Source organism: Aulonocara sp. 'chitande type north' Nkhata Bay, linkage group LG1, assembly GCF_057382095.1.
Source record: "Aulonocara sp. 'chitande type north' Nkhata Bay isolate Kocher_YH1m ecotype deep benthic linkage group LG1, A_spYH_male_GT1.1, whole genome shotgun sequence".
NCBI classification, from domain to species: domain Eukaryota; kingdom Metazoa; phylum Chordata; class Actinopteri; order Cichliformes; family Cichlidae; genus Aulonocara; species Aulonocara sp. 'chitande type north' Nkhata Bay.
The window spans coordinates 42,632,369-42,650,423 of NC_141344.1; the positions used below are offsets into that span (position 1 = coordinate 42,632,369).

The 18,055-nt window shown below is 40.9% G+C and overlaps 2 protein-coding genes across 4 annotated transcripts; both read right to left on the reverse strand.

Moving 5' to 3' along the window:
* Window positions 1-1,400: 1,400 nt before the first annotated feature.
* LOC147339641 (uncharacterized) lies at window positions 1,401-17,243 on the reverse strand. Its single transcript, XM_086297189.1, has 6 exons — window positions 16,988-17,243; window positions 14,614-14,655; window positions 6,056-6,439; window positions 4,410-4,526; window positions 2,429-2,519; window positions 1,401-2,341 (listed from the first exon to the last, which is right to left on the reverse strand). The coding sequence occupies exons 2-6, from the start codon at window positions 14,651-14,653 to the stop codon at window positions 2,029-2,031; spliced, it is 945 nt and encodes a 314-aa protein (XP_086153315.1). The 5' UTR covers window positions 14,654-14,655; window positions 16,988-17,243; the 3' UTR covers window positions 1,401-2,028.
* Window positions 10,311-12,630, reverse strand: LOC147339642 (uncharacterized). 3 transcript variants are annotated; one of them, XM_086300049.1, is made up of 3 exons: window positions 11,341-12,630; window positions 11,127-11,169; window positions 10,312-11,030 (listed from the first exon to the last, which is right to left on the reverse strand). In XM_086300049.1, the coding sequence occupies exons 2-3, from the start codon at window positions 11,167-11,169 to the stop codon at window positions 10,435-10,437; spliced, it is 639 nt and encodes a 212-aa protein (XP_086156175.1). In that variant the 5' UTR covers window positions 11,341-12,630; the 3' UTR covers window positions 10,312-10,434. The 3 variants fall into 3 exon arrangements, with proteins under 3 accessions (XP_086156158.1, XP_086156175.1, XP_086156166.1); XM_086300040.1 differs by having other exon boundaries at window positions 11,127-11,174; XM_086300032.1 differs by lacking the exon at window positions 11,341-12,630 and having other exon boundaries at window positions 10,311-11,030; window positions 11,127-11,333.
* Window positions 17,244-18,055: the final 812 nt, after the last annotated feature.

The following is an 18,055-nucleotide window of genomic DNA, read 5'->3' on the forward strand; positions in this document are numbered from 1 at the left end:
TCAATGTCTACGTGTATTTAAAATTGAGAGGTGGGCAACGACGCCAGGGGTGAGGTGTACACCCTGATGGTAATTTGGACTCCGTGATTGTGCCCACCCCCAAGATCCTATATGTATGTGTAGTGAGAGTGTGAATAATGTGAATGTCTAAGTTGTGGGATAAAATTGAGGAAGAGGCAGCCAGAAGGGGACAGAGGGGGGGTAGCCTCCTCTGCACCCTGGTGACATACCCCTACTCCAAGGCCCTGCATGTGTGGGTGGTTGTGGTGCAGCGGGAAGAGAGAGGCAGCTGGAGATGGGGAGGGAAGGAAGGGAGGGGCAGGTAACCCCTCCCTGGGGCCAGCTCCCCCGCTGACCCCAGTAGGCACCCCCATCCCCCCTCCCTTTCCAAACGCCGTCGATGCTTGTTCCCTCCTAGAGAACACGGCGGGTTTGGGCCCAGCGCTGGAAGAATAGCTGCAGGGCAGGATGGCTGCTGTGTTTGCTTGGGACAACTCCTCACCCCCCACCCACCCCTGTTACTGGTCACGTGCTCCATAATGTTGTGCTGTGGACATTTATGTGCTTTCTGTGCAGAGGAGTTTTTTGTTTCCTGTTCTCATGCTGTCCTCCCAGGAGCTCAGCATGAGTAGAGGTCTCCTTTTTCCCTCTTGGACTTTCCCATTGTTTTGTATTTCAGTGTTTTTCTGTAATACTACCGGTCCCTGACCTGTCTCCCCATGTGATGTCTGTGTTGTGTATGTAAGGTCGGGGGGTCCCCATTTCACTGCAGGGCAACTTACATGTGACAAATAAAGTTCTGATTGATTGATTGATTGTTTGTATCAGGTCATCTCAACAAGAAGAAATTAAGTTGTTGAATTTCATACAGATCCTACATGATTTCCTAACGTTCAAGATAGAAACATGAAATTTTTGTGCTCAAATTACAAGGTAGACTTTTTTTTTCGGCTTGAGATGGAGGCCTTCCTCAAACCACGATCCAAAGGTGTAGCAAGATTTTATTTAATTTAGCTATATTATTGACTTACTTCACTCGAACATGATTTAATCTACTCTCTCTGCATATCATGTAGTTTCTACATGACACAGTTACACTTAACTTTAAAGCATGAGGCAATTGTGTTAAATACACGCAAGATGCTTACATAAATCCAAGAGATGGCCAATCCCTTTTTTTCAGCGTAGTTTGTTTTTCTTATGACCTCCTTAATGTTGTCATATATCCACTGAAATGATGGATAAACCAAACCATTATGTCACTGAGAAAAAGACATGCATGCCTTATAAGCTTGCTCTTCCAATGTGGTGAGCAGCATGAAGGAAATTCTTTCTCTACGCTAAGTAATGTTTTCCCATATCAGAGACATTTATACGAACAATGACAAGTCCGAAAGGCCTTCAAGATCAAAGCAAGTGATTTATTGTGATGCAATAATATCTGAGGCATCAGCACAACACACAAAAGTACTCAAATCTCATTAAGTTTTTCCCATTTCAGTTCACAACACAGGATGGAGGAAGACTAGAACATTCGGTGTCTATTTGTCAGACTCCCTGTGGACAGAACCTTATTGAAAGCAACTTTACAGCCCATCAAACCAGAAATCATCATCAACACCACAAGAGGAGCCCTAGAAACTGAACCATCAGCAGGGGCAGAGCTGCCTCCTTTAGCCACCCCAAAACTAACAATGGCGAAGCCCATTGGGGGAAGCACACATAAGCAGATCTGAACTTACATCCAGAAACTGTTTTTATAGAATACCTTTACAGGGAACCATTTTTATACAACTTTTGTTCCCACGTGGACACATTTTATGAGCGCAACCACCCACTGAAACTGTAATGTAAACTGTTATGAGCTTTATTAGGAATGAATAAAAAAGAGAACTGTTTTCTGATCATTTGAGGGTTTCATAAAATTTCACTCTGAAGTCATGAAAATAAGAATAATCAGAAAATTATGATCAATTATTAAAGCAAACACTGCCACTCCCACTGCCGCTGGTATTCACTGTGACCTCTTCAGCTCATAATCTTCACTTCATCTGGAGAGTCGAGCTCAGCAGCTGTTATTTTCTCTTTCCTCTCTTCCTCCTGTTTCTCTTCCACCGCAGGATCTGGGTACAGGCAGGAGGTGTTGCCATCTTTCCATGTGACCACAATATTTCCTGCATTGCTCTGCTCACTTGTGTCACTGTTGGACATGTGAGGCTTGTTTCCCTGCAGTGGCATGTCTGATGCTGGGTGTGTGCTGTTTTCTTTGAGCAGCTCCTGATCTTCATTTTTCTGAAGCAGAGATGTTGCAGCCTTGTACTCGGCTATCTTCTTCCTGCTCCTGTTTGAGTTAGTACAGAAACCTTTAATATAATATACAGTATGTTCGCTCTCAAAAAAATAGCAGTCAAACAACTTCGGGTCATACTTATTTGCCATGGCTCCCATTCCCAGGAGAAGAAAACCAACAAGAAGGCAGACAAAGGCCAGTCCCAGCAGTACAAATGTCCATGTGGTTGCTGCAACACGAGGATAATTAAAACCTGAAAACCTCCCTGCCCTCTTTCATATGAGAATATCATATGCACACTGCAGAATCAGTAACACACACACACAAACAAGAGTTAAATAAGGGCTTGTCAGTATTTCCCAACTTTTTATTTTTGATAATCTGTAGAATATTAGCCTCAAAACAAATGCGTATCTACAGATGTGAGATGTTTCCCTGATTAGAACATGTAAAAATTTGACATAACAGTATTTTCTACATGACAGCATTACAACATAACAACACTAACCTTTTAGTCAGCGAATTTCTCTGGATTTTTGAATGCTCGCTTTCTTACTAAAATATGTGGCATCAACGTTTTTGCCAAATGTGTAAATTAACAGTCCGAGCTGTTCACAGCTACTCCCCCTGACAGCCTAATGAGTAATGAAAATGAACCAGTGCCAAGACCCTTGTGGTCTGGTTCACCAGCATGAAGCTGAGAAACTGCTGAGCAGAATTCTTGCTCTGAGCTTTATCATTTAGCTTTTCTCCCCCGACAAGTTTCCGTTTTCTATATGGAAAAGCTTTCAGCATGTGGCAAAGTGGCTGGGACAGAATTCATTTGCCATTTGTCACTTGCATATATTGTTATTTTGTGTTCTGATATCTTATAGTCTATCATAATGCTTTAATGTAGTGATGGGTCCAGCAACACTGACGCACCGACGCATGTCTCAAGCTCACAGAGTGAAACCTGTATCGGTGCGTGCGTCGCTTTAAGAAAAAGTCACGTGATCGATACAGCTGTGTTTAAAAGATGCCGAATTTTTCTGAATAAAAACTTATAATAAACTCTGAATCAATTACATTTAAATGGGTAATATTACATTCACAATACTGTCATTTTAATTTTCACTTAATGTCATTCACAATATATTTTAAAGATGTCTGCAATAGTTGCAATGTAAAAGATATAAAATGATTCCATGGAAAGTACAATAGCTTACAGTGTGTACAAGTATGACTAGGTCATTGAATCAGTGTCTGTTGAGTCTCAAGTAAGGTGCCTGCAATGATATTTAAGGTCCAGCAGGTGTCGGTATGGAGCAAAACAGCAACACTGTGTCGACACAGATACAGTTTGGGGAATGTGCTGAAAGGCTTCACGAGGCCTCATCTACCCATCACTACTTTAATGTAAACACAGCACATGCAACCTTGGCTCTACATACTATCCCGGGTCTATTTGTGGTAGCATTGGTTATATTCACTTCATCATTAATTGATTTGAATCTTTCATTTGTTTATGTAGCTTGGTTATACTTACCATTGTGTGTTCCTTTGAGCAGGTCCTATGTGTAAAACAGTACTTCCTGATTTTATAGGATATGATGTCACTGATTATGTCAATTGGGTGTAACCAAATGAAGAGGTGTTTCTTTTGTGTAAAATTGTTTATTTCATTTAAAATAACCTCACGAGTCAGATTAAGTGAAGAGATTGACTTTTCAAACTGTTTAGTTGGGTGAATGAGTTAAGTGGAAAAATCATTTTATTCCTGTTTCTTTGTCTAGACTGTGTTGTGTTGCTTAGTCTATCCTGTTTTCCCAATGGTAGAGGTTAATGAGATCCAGGTGTGAGTAGAATTCTGTATAAAGCAGGTGAGATTTTGACAGGTTCTTATGTTTTTGTGAAACAATTGTTGAAAGGCGACGCCAGAAAATAAAGAACACTTAAAGGAAACTTGAACAGTCTGCAGATGCTGTCTTCCTATCACCTCTCATGCTGCTTATGTTATGCTACTTCACACAGCATACTATGTCTCAGGAAAAAAAAATATTGCAGACTATCCAAATTACCAAGTATTTCATGTTACACATCCATTTGGATCAAGTATTCTAGCAGGAGCAGCACTTACGGTCCTCTGTGCGGTAGAACCAACGTAGATACTCTCTTTGTTCCTTTGTCATAGCTGTCAGCTCTCCTGTTTGTGCTTCATCCTCGTACGTCAAATCGTCAGAAGCTCTCCGATGTCCTTAAGAGGACACACAGACAGACCCCACAGAAGCTTTGATTGTCAAACACAAATGTAGCAAACTGAGGATTTCAGTATCAGCTCTTAAATTTGTCTCTGTACCAGTAATGATGAAGTGGCAGGAGAGCAGGTCCTCTACTGCCAAGTATGCATGCAGAGTATCACTGGGCAAGATACTAACCCCAAGTTGCTCTCGGATGCATCCATCGCATTATAAATGTGTACGCATGTTAGGAAGCACTAAAAAGCTTAGAAGAAAAGTGCTTGCGTGATTGGGTGAATTTGGCATGTTGGGCGCTTTCTGTGCTCTGGGAGAGTAGAAAAGCGCTATACAAGAATTAGTCCATTTAACATTTACATGTGCTGTTCATTAAACATACTCTTCTGAATGTAATATATTTTGAGTTCCTTAGTGATAAACTGTAAAGATTTTGTTGGCCAAAGATTCAGGTCACTGTGACCTGACCTCCTCAAAGCACTTTCTAACACAAGTCTCATCCACACGATCACACACACATTCATACAGCTCTTATCTATACACTTTGATCTAACACTCACACTCCAGTGGATATATCAGGACAACTTGGGATTCTGTATCGTGCCCAAGGATACTTTGACACATACAAAGTACGTTATGTGGATCCAGCTTTCTAACTGCTAGCTGACTCACAGTCTCTCATGACAAGAATGTTCTGCAATGAGTTTTCTTTGCTTTTCTATCTTTATTGCAATCAAAAAACACAGGTCACTAATAAGCACAATAGTATGGACAAGTTTGATTTAGACAAGATTAGTGAAAGAAATTCACTGACGTTTAAATGAGCTCCACCTTTTTCAGCTGAAGAATTAAAGTGATAAATGAACACTTTAATAGAATACTTAATAATATTAACTACTTTTTGACTACTTCAATATATTTTCATGAAATCACATTATTGCACTTTCACTTTAAATTTGTCCGAGTTCCTTTTCTACTTATATGTGAACGTGTTGCGTATTGCTAAAGCAGGATTTACGGTGTGTCCGCGTACATGTTTTCAGTCGAATGGTGGGGGTTCCACCCACCCTAGATACATTCCCGTGCAGTCATCCAATATCCTGACTGCATGTTGTTGGAAGCGTATGACATAAGCATCTGCCAAATGTAGACTGGTTAATAAGTGAGTCAGAATAGAGGAAAGAGTGATAGCAGAGTTCACTAAACTACAAAAGTCCAACATAAAGAAGCACAGTGGCTGCGGTGGACATTTTCATTGTTTTTAACTCTCTTTGTGTGTTAGAACTTCTCTGCTGCCGGCTGACAGACCAAAATCTAAAAGAGCAACAGTGGCCTGCAGACCAGCTGTTACACACACTTTGTACACTGCCTCCATCTGACAACAGAGGCAGACTGCAGGCCTACAGGCAGGCCCTGGACTAAAGTGGGCAGTGAACCCGCTGTCTTTGGTGGACCATAAATCCTGCTTCAGTGTGAAAAGTGTGCAAAGAACAGAAAAGCTGCTTTCTGTTCAATAACTACTGAGTCTTACTGAATCTTTCCTGGCAGATGTCCCCCTGATCCAGAGATCTCCACTTTGGGTGTTTGCTGTGTTGTACGAGGATCGCATGCTGGCCATTGTGTGACAGAAGCATTGATAGCTTTCTACTGATCAGTTGGTCCCGGTCACAGTCCCATATTAACCAAGCAGCATCCACCTCGGGTTCATGGCAATCCTGGGTGTGCACTGGCCCTTCGTGCTGGGCTGACAGACACCTAGATGATGCGACACACATCAGCATGTCCCGACTGATCCAGATCCACTGCTGATATTCAGAGTCTAGGTTGCATGTCTTCAATTGGACTTCACCTGTATCTGCTGAATCTTCCAGACACAGGTTGTGCTGGGTGTTGTGGATCATGAATGCTCTTGCCCCTGCAGGTGTTGACAGTATAACAACGTTAGATATAGACCACTTAAAAAATGATATTTTGCATGGTTGGAGCTTAACAAGGTTCCAAGTAGAGCTTCAACATGGAACAAGACAAAATGCGAGTGAGACAAAACATTTTTTTGAGCATGCAATTGATTTAAAATAACGCTTAAACTGAAACAGGCTGTTTTACAGCTGATCAAAAGTTTAGGACCACATGCCTTTAAAAGGCCATATCTGTGTAAAAATGTCAATTCATTGTCATTTTCTGTCAGGTAGTCAAACTGTCATGATGTTCTGACGGCAAAGGCAAAAAAAAACTTTCCCTTTTTGAATGTGGTTGGGTTGTTGAACTGCATAAGTCTCTCACAGCACGCCATCGCTGCTGAGGTGGGACACAGTAAGAAAGTCATTTGGAATTTCTTAGATGATCCTGAGGGTTATGGAACAAAAAAAATCAAGTGGCAAGACCCAAAGAAATGTCACAAGCACTGAACCAGAGGATCCAACTGGCTGTCCGTCAAGACACTGGACAATCCTTGACCCAAATTAAGGCTTTTACTGGTGCCAACCACAATCGCATAACCATCAGACGACATCTGAGACTGAAGGGCTTTAAAAACAAAAAACGTCTTCAAACTAAAACGTCTCTGTTTTGCACTTTGCAAGAGACCACCAAACATGGGACATTGAAAGGTGGAAGAAAGTTTTACTCTGATGAGAAAAAAATTAAACCTCGATGGTGCTGATGGTTTCCAATGTTACTGACGTGACAAGCAGATCCCACCTGAGATGTTTTCAAATTTACAAAAATGGACAACAGTTCCAGACAGTAGATGCCCTTCATGCAGTTGTCTTCAGCTATGGGTGGCTGTAGCTCAGGTGGCAGAGCAGGTCAGCCACTAATCACAAGGTTGGTGGTTTGATCCCAGGCTGCCTCCTGGCTGCATGCCAAATGTCCTTGGGCAAGATACTATGTTTGCCTACTGGTGGTGGTCAGAGGGCCCGGTGGCACCAGTGTCCGGCAGCCTCGCCTCTGTCAGTGCGCCCCAGGGCAGCTGTGGCTACAATGTATATGGGAATGACTGGATGTGTAAAGTGCTTTGGGGTCCTTAGGGACTAGTAAAGCGCTATATAAATGCAGGCCATTTATCATTTCACCACTTGGAGAAATTTTCCCACTCACTTCATAGAAACGCTTGCATCAAGCATGGCGCATCGAGTTTTTAAAGTGATCAACAATAACGCTGGAGCTACTCATTGCTGAATTCATGTTTGGAACTTTGACTTCTGTTTTGGAGGAGGGTTAGTGGTCAGTTTAACCCTCATAATGTCCTCCCGATTTCCATACAGCTTTGCTCCTCAGGGGTCAAAAATGTCCCCACTTCATTTGACTGTTTTTTAAAGTATAAAGTATAAATTGTCAATCAATTCAGTGTTACACCTTAGTTTTACTTAAGACCAACACATTAACACAAAATTTACTCAACATTTTACATTTTAGGGCCACCAGACCTTCTTTACAAAAACCACACCCTGTTTTTTAGCGAAAACAAATTGAGAAAATTAAATATTTAATTGTTTAGATAATTTTGACTATCTGACTAACTACAGAGTGCTGTATGTTGAACTTTAGTGAGAATTTTTTTTGAACCATTTAAATTTTTTAAATGGCAGCACGTAATCACACCGGTGGTCCTCAGGAGTCAAAAATGTCCCCATCTAGTTTGATTGATACTTAAATAAGACAAAATTTGGATTTTACAGCAGTAAAATTTTTGTATCTCTACAGTTCAAAAATGTAATAAGCTTTGCCCTGCACAGAGTGGATAGTGAAACAAATGGAATCATCATAATGACATTATTTCATATTTATTACTTCCCCCTCCTCTTTGCTTTATTATTGTAGCTCTAGTAATAAATAATAATGTAAGGATTCTGGATCAGCACCGTGATGCCCATAGTATATACAGTATTCTGAAGAAGGTCTAAAATGTCCCTGTGTGTGCGTGCATGTGTGTTTTATTTAGATGGATTTTTTTTAATTATTACTCATGATATAACATTGTGCAGACATGGCTGGTAAGGACATGAGGAGGAAACAGCAGGAGCTGTGTGAGGCTACTAAAGGCAGGGCTATAACATTTTTCTGTCATCATTTTATTATAGATTAAGTGCAGGAGTTGTTAGGTGTGGATAATTAGATTATAGTTTATTGCAATAGCAAGTTGTGCCTTGTTCTCAGATAGACAGCAAGTGGAGAGTGATATATGAAATGATGGAAGGAAGAAGAGAAGCAAAGAGTGATTCACAGGCAGAGCCTAAATTATTTCTCACAGTTTTTTGTTGCCTTATGGTTCCAAGCGCTGTCACCAATCTTTGCATTTTGTTATTATCTCATGACACTTGTTTAATCAGCTACCATCTCTCCTGTGGACTTTTTAATGTCTACAGTCTCAGATCAACACAGCCCTGCCCTCCAGCACTATCCACAGCAACCCCTCAACAGCAACATTGTACCCATCAGGTAAACCATCGGCTACGTTTGCTTTGCCTTGTTGCCCATATTAGATTCTTGATGAATGTGTGTTGTTGTTATTCAGCCTGGTTCAATGTGCCCCTTTTTAACTTTGAGCACCCGCCCCTTTAAGCCTCTCTGCACAGCCCTGCCGGGCGCTGGCGTAAATTCTCGACCGTCTCACACTTCTGTTTGATCAGTTTTCTGTTTGACGTTTATTCAGCTGTGTGAAAACCCTGGGGAACCCTCCCGAGGGAGTAATAAAGTTACATTTAATTTAATCTAATAACTTTAATCTCAGCCAAACCGATTTACTCACGAACAAATAAAACACTGAAAAAGCCAAACAAGAACATTTTTAAGTTATCAAAGTGACTTGTACATCATGTTTAACCCGAGTGGTGAAAGACCTCGGGGGTTTGAAGACGATGTGTCGGCTCAGATATTTGAAGTTTACACAGCTACATCCTCACCTGAAAATATGTTAAAAGTTTTTTGTGACCCAGAAAGAGAAATAAGAGTGATAATAAAACTAAGTAGCTGCCGTCATTGTTGGAGACTGGAATTGGCTGGGCCCGCTATGAATTCTGCCATATGGTTTTTCAATTTTGTTGTCCGGGTGGAAAATCTGGAGAAAGGTGGGATTCTCCCGGAAAAATCGGGAGGGTTGGCATGTATGGTTGTGGCAACATCACTAACCTTGTCAAACACCTCAGAGTAAATCATATCACAGAATATGAGGAGCGTATGTTGAGACTGAAGAGGAGGACAGGGACAGGTGGTGCTAGGGTGAGAGTCTCTCACGGAGTCCTTTAGTGCTGCAGGCAGGCAACGTGTTCAAATAGGCACAACTTCAGGTTTTTTATTTCTATATGATGAACTCTGCATTATTACGTGATAAGAACAAGTAATCTGAATATCCTGTAATCATTATGACGCTATAATTTGAGATACAATAAATAAAATCCGTTTTTGTACAAAGTATCGGATCAGTATCGTCGATACCACCCTGAATATTACTTGGTATCGGATCGGAAAGGAAATCAGTGGTATCGCACATCACTAGCAAGCGCCCAGTACGCTACGACACGTAATGGGAAATTCACAGACAAACTCACGGATTCTTCCACTGACTGCTGCGGCACACCTGCACCAGGGCAAACATCCGCCTGCTATACAGGTGAAAATAGAGCAACAGGCCCGCTGAGTCCTTGATTTTATCAAAAAAAGTTGTAAAGTTGTTTTTGTAGGATGGCACATTGATTGTGTTTAAATATCAGAATCAGAATACTACCATACCTTGGTACGTCTATTCTGCAAGAGTAATTTGGTTTTACAAAAGCAGTTTTATATCTTTTTAAAAACAAGAGTGTTGCAGTGCTCGCATTTAATCAAAAGACAACTGAGTAGAAGATGCATTTTTATTAAAGAGGTTCCATTCAGTCACTCTGAGTGACGGTTGGCATGTCACTTTTGGATTCACCTCTCATCTTCATCACCCTCATCGCTTTCTTTATTGCCTTCAAGTAGGGAGTCTTGTTCTTCAGAGTCGCTGTCAGCAAATTCATCCCACCAGTGGAACTGTTTGCTTGCATTACTTTTCTCATCATCACTGTCTTCCTCTCTAAACTGTCTCCTAAATCCTCCAGGAAGCAGATCCTCCGCTGCTTCTCCTTCATCCGGGTTGACTTCATAGTCAACCTCAGCAGCAGCAAGGTCACTTTCATCTTGATGAGCTTCATTGCGTTCCTCTTCATCGTTGCTGCTGTCAGCATTTTGATCATCATTATTATAATTGCAATAATTGTGGTCATTTTCAGTATCTCTGTTATTGTGGTCATTTCCATCATCAGAGTTGCTGTCATCATGTCCATCATCAGAGTTGCTGTCATCAATTTCAAAACGAATGTTGAAGAAATTATTCTGATTGATGTGATCATTGTTGTTGTTAAGCTGCTCTGGCTCCCAAAGTCTCGCAACTTCACGTGGTAAAAATATTATAACATGTTCCACACCATTTTCAAAGACGTTGTCCATATCTCCCCAGTTACCACCTTCAGCCAAGAGTGGTTGCTCTACATGAAAGTTCAGTTAGCAAAGTCACAGCTAATCAAAAGAAACTTCAACACTGCATTACGTTTCTCTTGTACAATAACAGATCAAGTTCTTACCCTCATTAGGCTGAGCATGGGCCCCATCTCCTTGTTCCATCATCTGAACTTTAAAGATCCCACAAAGACATAAGTTATTCAAGTTAAGCAGTACATTTCCCATCTGTACTGTAGGGCATGCTCAAAAATCTCACTGTAAATATCTACCATCAGCTATCAAAGTTACAGCATTAAAAGTAAGTGTCACTTATAAAGCAGTTCCCCCAAAACTCACCTTTTTTTCAAAGAAACTGCTCTATGAAAATGTCCTAGTTCAGCTGTGTGTGTATCTGCTTGTTGCTGGAGTCAAAAATATGTTTCAGTTGTAACATTTAAACCTGCACTGTAACTGTGCAATAGCTGTGATGTCATAAGAACTACTAGAGTTCCATCCCATGACTGTTCCTTAAAATTCCACCTCAGGAAGGCCAACTCTGATGGCCTTCATCAGGGCTTATGTAAGCTTACTTCAGGAGTACCAATGTAGCCACTGTACTCCAGGTACCCTATGACCCTGATGGAGGGAGGTGTTAGCCCTTTTCTAACACAAAAATCAGTATAAATCACAATATACTGATATTTAAAAAACATAACCATGCTAACAGACAGCCATTTCTAAGTAGTGATCAGTGTTGGTCAAGTTACTTGAAAAAAGTAATCAGTAACTAATTACCGATTACTCGCCCAAAAAAGTAATTAGTTACTTAGTTACTTTTAAAAAACACGATTTACAACCTGAAGAGGTGATAAAGTGATAGATCTCTCAGCCCAATTCTACTTTTTCTGCATAATCATCATACAAAATATAATCAAATGGAAAAGTCTCTTTTTAAAACTTGTTTTATCAGTTTTAATCTTTTAACTTTATGCATCAAGCAAACATGTAATTATATGCAACATTCTCTGACTTGAATAAATTAGTTTAATATTTAAACTTATTTCCTGCACATTCCAGCACATAAAATAAAATATTTGTTGTGTTTACACTCAGTCTTTCAAATAGATGCAAGTAAAACACAGCAGAAAATAAATAAAGTCAAAGACTCAGCGGTCCTGTTGCTCTATTTTCACCTGTAAAGCAGGAGTAGGGTAGGCGGAGGTTTACCCTGGTGCAGGTGTGGCGCGGTCAGTGGAAGAATCCGCGAGTTTCTCTGTGAGTTTCCCATTACGTCGTAGCTACTCGGTGCTTGTTTGGAAGTTTAGGGGTTTTTTTCGCTGTAAAAAGAAGTTTTCTTCCCACGCACAGCGGACACTAATGTTTTTGTCACTTTTTATGGAATCAAACTCAAAGTAAGGTCAGTACTTCCACGCTTTAAACGCTGCACGCTCATACTCTCTCTGCACTGGATATGTGATCCATTGTTGATCTGCACACAGCTGTTGTCACGAACGTCGTGCTCGCTTACGTCACTGTCATGAGACATTCTCGCAAAAAAATCACGGTTTTAGTAACGTAGTAACGCAGCGTTCCTACGGGAAAGTAACGGTAATCTAATTACCGTTTTTGCAATAGTAATCCCTTACTTTACTCGTTACTTGAAAAAAGTAATCGGATTACAGTAACGCGTTACTTGTAACGCGTTACTGTAATCCGATTACTTTTTGCCCCGATTACTTGCCCATCTCTGCACATATGTGGACGCCAGGTCCTAGGAGGTTAAGGTGCCTGGGAAGGGAAAAACTGCATTATAGGTGGCAGAAAATTCACCTCTGTTCAAGGATCATCATTCACAGTGAACATAGATGGCCTCTTTCATTCCTCTTTCAAACCATCTGTCTTCTCTGTAAAAGATGTGAACGTCAGCATCCTTGAAAGAGTGACCTTTGTCTTTTAGACAGACATGTACAGCGGAGTCTTGTCCCATCGAGGTGGCTCTTATATTTTGTGTCGTGCATTATGTAGAGGTCTGAGCACTCCTCACTACACTGCACAGCGTACAGTGCGTTGTTTAGCTTGTGGTTGGGAGTTTTGTCCTTGGGATGAACCAGTTTTTGTCTAAGAGTGGCTGAAGTGCACTGGGATGTGATCCTTGGAGAAGACTCTGCTGTGTTCCTCTGATAAACCTGCTACATAAGGGATGACAGTGTTGTTCCATTTGTCATTCTGTTTCTCCCTAATTAATTGAAACCTTCTTTCCTACCCATCTTCGCTATTTTCATGAAAGCCCAATTGAGATAACCACATTTTAAGAGCTTACTTCACATGTGTGTGTTCCTTCGTTTTCCCTTCTGGCTTAGAGGGAACATTTTCTTCCTGGTGTTGCAGGTTCCTGATTACTCCAAGTTTGTGTTCCAGAGGGTGGTGGGAGCCAAAAAGGAGGTACTGGTCCGTGTGTGTGGGCTTTCGGTAAACTTCAATGTTGAGGTTTGATCTCCACTTGGCAGTGTGCATGCATGTACAGTGTGTGTATGGTGTGTAGTTCAATGTGTAGTAGCAGTGTGTGTCCATTTACCTTTGTGGTGGGGAGCCTGTCTCAGCAGCCTCCCAGGATTTCTTCTACTCCATGTCCCGAAAAAAAAGCTCTTAGCTGCACTGATTCTAGTCGCTGGTGCCTTGTCTTGCGGTCTTGCGGGTTGCACACTTCGTGCTCACATGGGATCCTGGAGCCAGCCATTCCCCTGGCATATTGCCCATGGTCACACATTTCACACAGACAGCGGATCCTGGCAGTGGCTGCCTGAGGTCAGTGAGTTCTCTGATGTCGCGGGCGTCCCCCTGTTCCCACGGTCTTGCAAGTTCACGAGCAGTAATGTAGAAACTAATGGCTTATCTGTTGAAGCCGGGGCAGTCAGTGTTTATTTGTGTGTTGTTTTCTGGGAAGGCCAAGAAAGAGCTAGAACACCTAGCAGGAACTCCCTGCTCATTGACTCCCTGTAACTAAGGTTACGGACTCCCTGCTGGCTAGGCTACACGGGGCCATGTCTACCCAGGCTTGTCTAACCAATTTGGTGTTCATTTCATCCCTCTACCTGCATCACCTGTCCCATCACATGCTGGCAGGTTCTGGGGACCCTGACATTGCACCTGAGCTGCTGGCCACTTCCACTCACCTGGCTTCCCTACCCTGCCAGCTCTCCTCTTTCCACCATGCCTAAGTGGGCAAAGTGGGGATAGTGGATGCCTCACAGGCAATGGTGAAGTTTCTTGGCCCTCGGATGGCATCCACTCTCCTATCTGCGTGAGGCCAGGCCCATCCTCCTGCAACCCCTCCCAGCCCCTGCCCTCCAGCAGGAGCCAGTAGAGGGCGACTATCAGGAGGAGGATACTGACTCTGGGGTCCACTTCCCCGACATGCCCATCGTCCACAAGTTGGACCACACATACAGCCCAACGGTCACACTTGTACTTGGCACCTTGTTAAGATCCAACCATGCAAAATATTGTTTGTTTGTTTTGGGTTTTTTGCCATTTTTCAAGTGGTCTTCAACTTTTGATCGGGACTGTATATATTATATTAAGTATTAATAAAATCATTTCAAAATGTGTTTGAATAACAAGGTTATTTACCAGACAGGAGCAGCAACAGTAAGATCCTGGCATCAAACATATCTGAAAAAGACAGAGTAAGGGGATTCTTTCAGAACACTCAATAGAAGCTGTACAATATAATGCCAAGTGCAGCAATATCATCCTGTTGATATCAAACATACATTGACTATACATCTATTTATTATCAGTACATTTCTTTTATATGCCCATTATTTCATCTCTTTTATTCCTTATCTTGCACTTTTAATCTTTTGTGCTACTGACAGGAGGGTTACATTTTGTATTCTATTGTATTCTATTCTGATTACAAGACTATACTAACTATGTTTTTTATACATGTTTACATGCAGATAAGAGAGAGCCAGCACAGTGACAGATTTATTCTGGTCAACCAAGAGGAAAGTGAGCACACATCCAAAGAACCAGCAGTACATAGAGAATAGTGGTGTATGTTATTTCCACAGCCAGTAAAAAAAATAGTTGTATAGTGTTCACGTTGTTTCAAAACACCTTTAGTGCTTGACTGACATATTTCAGCTTGTAGGTGTCACCAGAATCATCATAAAACTATATGAATAAAACATTTCAAATAATATTTATTCTTTTAATAGGCAACCATATAATGTATGGGTCAGAGAGACAAAGTTTAGACCATGTGCCAAGATTACCCACTGGACCAAACGTACTGATGAAGCAATACAACTGTTCAGTCTAAAAGCATTGCTTTCATCCATGCAACTTTGAAGAGTGTCAGCTGTGTCAGAAGTCACTTCTCTGTCTGGCTCACAGTGAACAAATCTCATTGTAAAGACCTATTTGAACAAGCATGTGATGAGCCAGTCAACTCCAGATATATACCTTGCATATAAATATAATATGGTGAGAAAAAAACAACTTAAACATAAAAAATCGCAAAGAAAGAACAATACAGTATCCACATCTTCACCAAAGAGTAAAACAGTGAAATGTGGATTATTAAATATTAGGTCTCTCTCCTCCAAGTCTCTGTTTGTACATGAGTTGATAATTGATGAACAAATTGATTTACTCTGCCTTACAGAAACCTGGTTGCAGCAGGAGGATTATGTTAGTTTAAATGAATCAACACCCCCGAGTCATTCTACCTACCAGAAACCTCGAAGCACAGGCCGAGGGGTCGGTGTGGCAGCAGTTTTCCACACCAGCCTATTAATCAACCAAAGACCCAGACACTTTTAATTCATTTGAAAGCCTGATGCCTTGCCCACCCTAGGTGGAAAACTCAAAAATCTGTCTTATTTGTAATCATCTATCATCCACCTGGGCCTGACAGAGAGTTTTGGTCTGATTTCTCAGCATTTTTATCTGATTTAGTGCTCAGCTCAGATAAAATCATTATTGTGTGATGTTAACATCCATGTAGATGCTAAAATCACGGCATTTAATCTCTTATTAGACTCTGTTGGCTTCTTTCAAAATGTAAAAGAACCCACCCACCACTCACTAATCACACTCTGGATATTGCTTTACTGTTGCCAGAGTGCTGCTCATAGGGGGTCATATGATTGGATTTTCTCTGCATGTATTATTGTAGTGTATACCTTACAATATAAAGCGCCTTGAGGTGACTTTTGTTGTGATTTGGCGCTGTATAAATAAAATAAAATTGAATATAAATCTCCATAATGTGTTTCTAATATTACTGACCACTCAAAGCACTTTTAGAGTACAAGTCACATTCTAACCATACATTTGAATATTAGGTCAGTTTTATGATTGTTACATACAATTTTTCAGCTGGTATGATTAATGATTATGAAGGCCGGAGAAACCTGCGGTCAGCTGAGGATGAAAAAGTCACCTGGTTGTGACAAAACATTTCTCCTTCTCAAAATGCAATCAACTTTCTGGGAATGTGTTCAAAGACATTTATATGGGATGTGGCACTGATAAGCTTCAGTCTGACTCATTATCACTGCTGATTTTCAAAAGGTTCAGCAGCTAACCTCTCACCATCATCCTAATTTAAGGGCTTAAAATCATTATTAGTACTAATCATTCATTTTATCCATAACATATTTTTAATGTCTTTATCCCTCTTCCCTTTTTAATTACTTCTATCAGACTACCCCAAGTATTTTGTTTCTTAGTGCTGTTTGACTGCAAAGACGTCTTATTTTCAGCACACCTTTGGATCACTTGCACAGATGTAATACTTATTTTGTTTCTGATGAAACATGTCCCTCTCTTCAGAACTAGTCTGTGGCACAAAAAGAAATGTTTTGTTTTTTGGGTTTTTTTTTGCAAACAGCATGAAACAAACTGTGAAACAACTTTCCCCTTCATAGAAACCTGCTGGTTACACTTACGTAAATCACAAGAAACCGTCTATATTTACTGATAGTGTACTTACTTTTTGATGCTCCAGCTCTGGCAGAAGAAAGGAGAGAGTATCTGTGTGCTATGCAGGCAGAAGGCTAAAAATGAGACTTTCCAAAGTGAATGGGGAGGAGACTGTCCAATGTTTCATTACTCCGCCTTCTTTTTCTGAACGCTGATTGCGTTAAAGCCCATAAACAGAAACACTGTGATATTTTGTTGAATTATTAAACAGAACTACTATGTGAAGCTGAAGCCGGTTGCTGTTCTGCTATAACTCAGTCATGCTGTCCTGTTAATCTTTGATATCAATATGAAACTCATTCTCACAAAAGTGCTGCAAAGTCTTTGAACCAAAGTTCAGACGGTTGCATTTCAGGTCTTTGACCCTGTTGCATAGTTACTATTTATATGACCTCGTTGCAACCTTGGTTTTTCTGTTTGTAAAGGTACATGACTCATTGGTCAAACGCCTGCGGGCTAACTGCTGGCTGTAAAAAGATTCATTTTTATAGCACACTTGTGGAGAGGTGAATAACCTCTGTGTCAAGAAAGAAAAGCACATCTTGTTGTGTATATAAAAAGATTCTGGAAGGTATATTAATGGGTGTTTCTCCCCTTTTCACTCGTGTTTATACTCTGCATTTAATCATTAATTATTCATCTCTGGCTCTCCTCCACGGCAGGTCTTTTGTCTTGTCTTCCTCCCCCCAGCAGATGGCTGCCTCTTTCCTAAGCCTGCTTCCCACTGACGATGTGCTTCCTCATAGGGAAATGGAATTAGATTGATTCTTGGGGTTTTCTACATTTTCTTTGTATAATTTGTAGGATTACAAGTGGTTTGAGGAGATTGTTGTTGTGATTTGGTGCTATATAAATAAAACTGAATTGAGTTGTATGTGAGGCCTGGCACTGAGGAGAAAATGACTTGCACTGTTTGAGAGAACGAGCTGGAAAGGATGTGCAGCAGATTAAGGATAGAGATCAAAATGTGCTTAGAGGTGAAGAGCATGTGTTCAGATATGAGAGTACTTTGATGAACTGAAAGAGAGGAGGACAGATGGAGCACAGCTCCTGAATCAGGAAGAGCAGAGGATTAGTA

Coding starts and splice junctions, on each gene's coding strand:
- LOC147339642 (XM_086300032.1), bottom strand. CDS start 11,229: ATGGGAAATGTACTGCTTAACTTGAATAACTTATGTCTTTGTGGGATC. Junction 11,031..11,126: donor CCATGCTCAGCCTAATGAGG/GTAAGAACTTGA, acceptor ACTTTCATGTAG/AGCAACCACTCTTGGCTGAA.
- LOC147339641 (XM_086297189.1), bottom strand. CDS start 14,653: ATGTTTGATGCCAGGATCTTACTGTTGCTGCTCCTGTCTG. Junction 2,520..4,409: donor GTTCTACCGCACAGAGGACC/GTAAGTGCTGCT, acceptor CTCGTGTTGCAG/CAACCACATGGACATTTGTA. Junction 2,342..2,428: donor ATGGGAGCCATGGCAAATAA/GTATGACCCGAA, acceptor TAACTCAAACAG/GAGCAGGAAGAAGATAGCCG.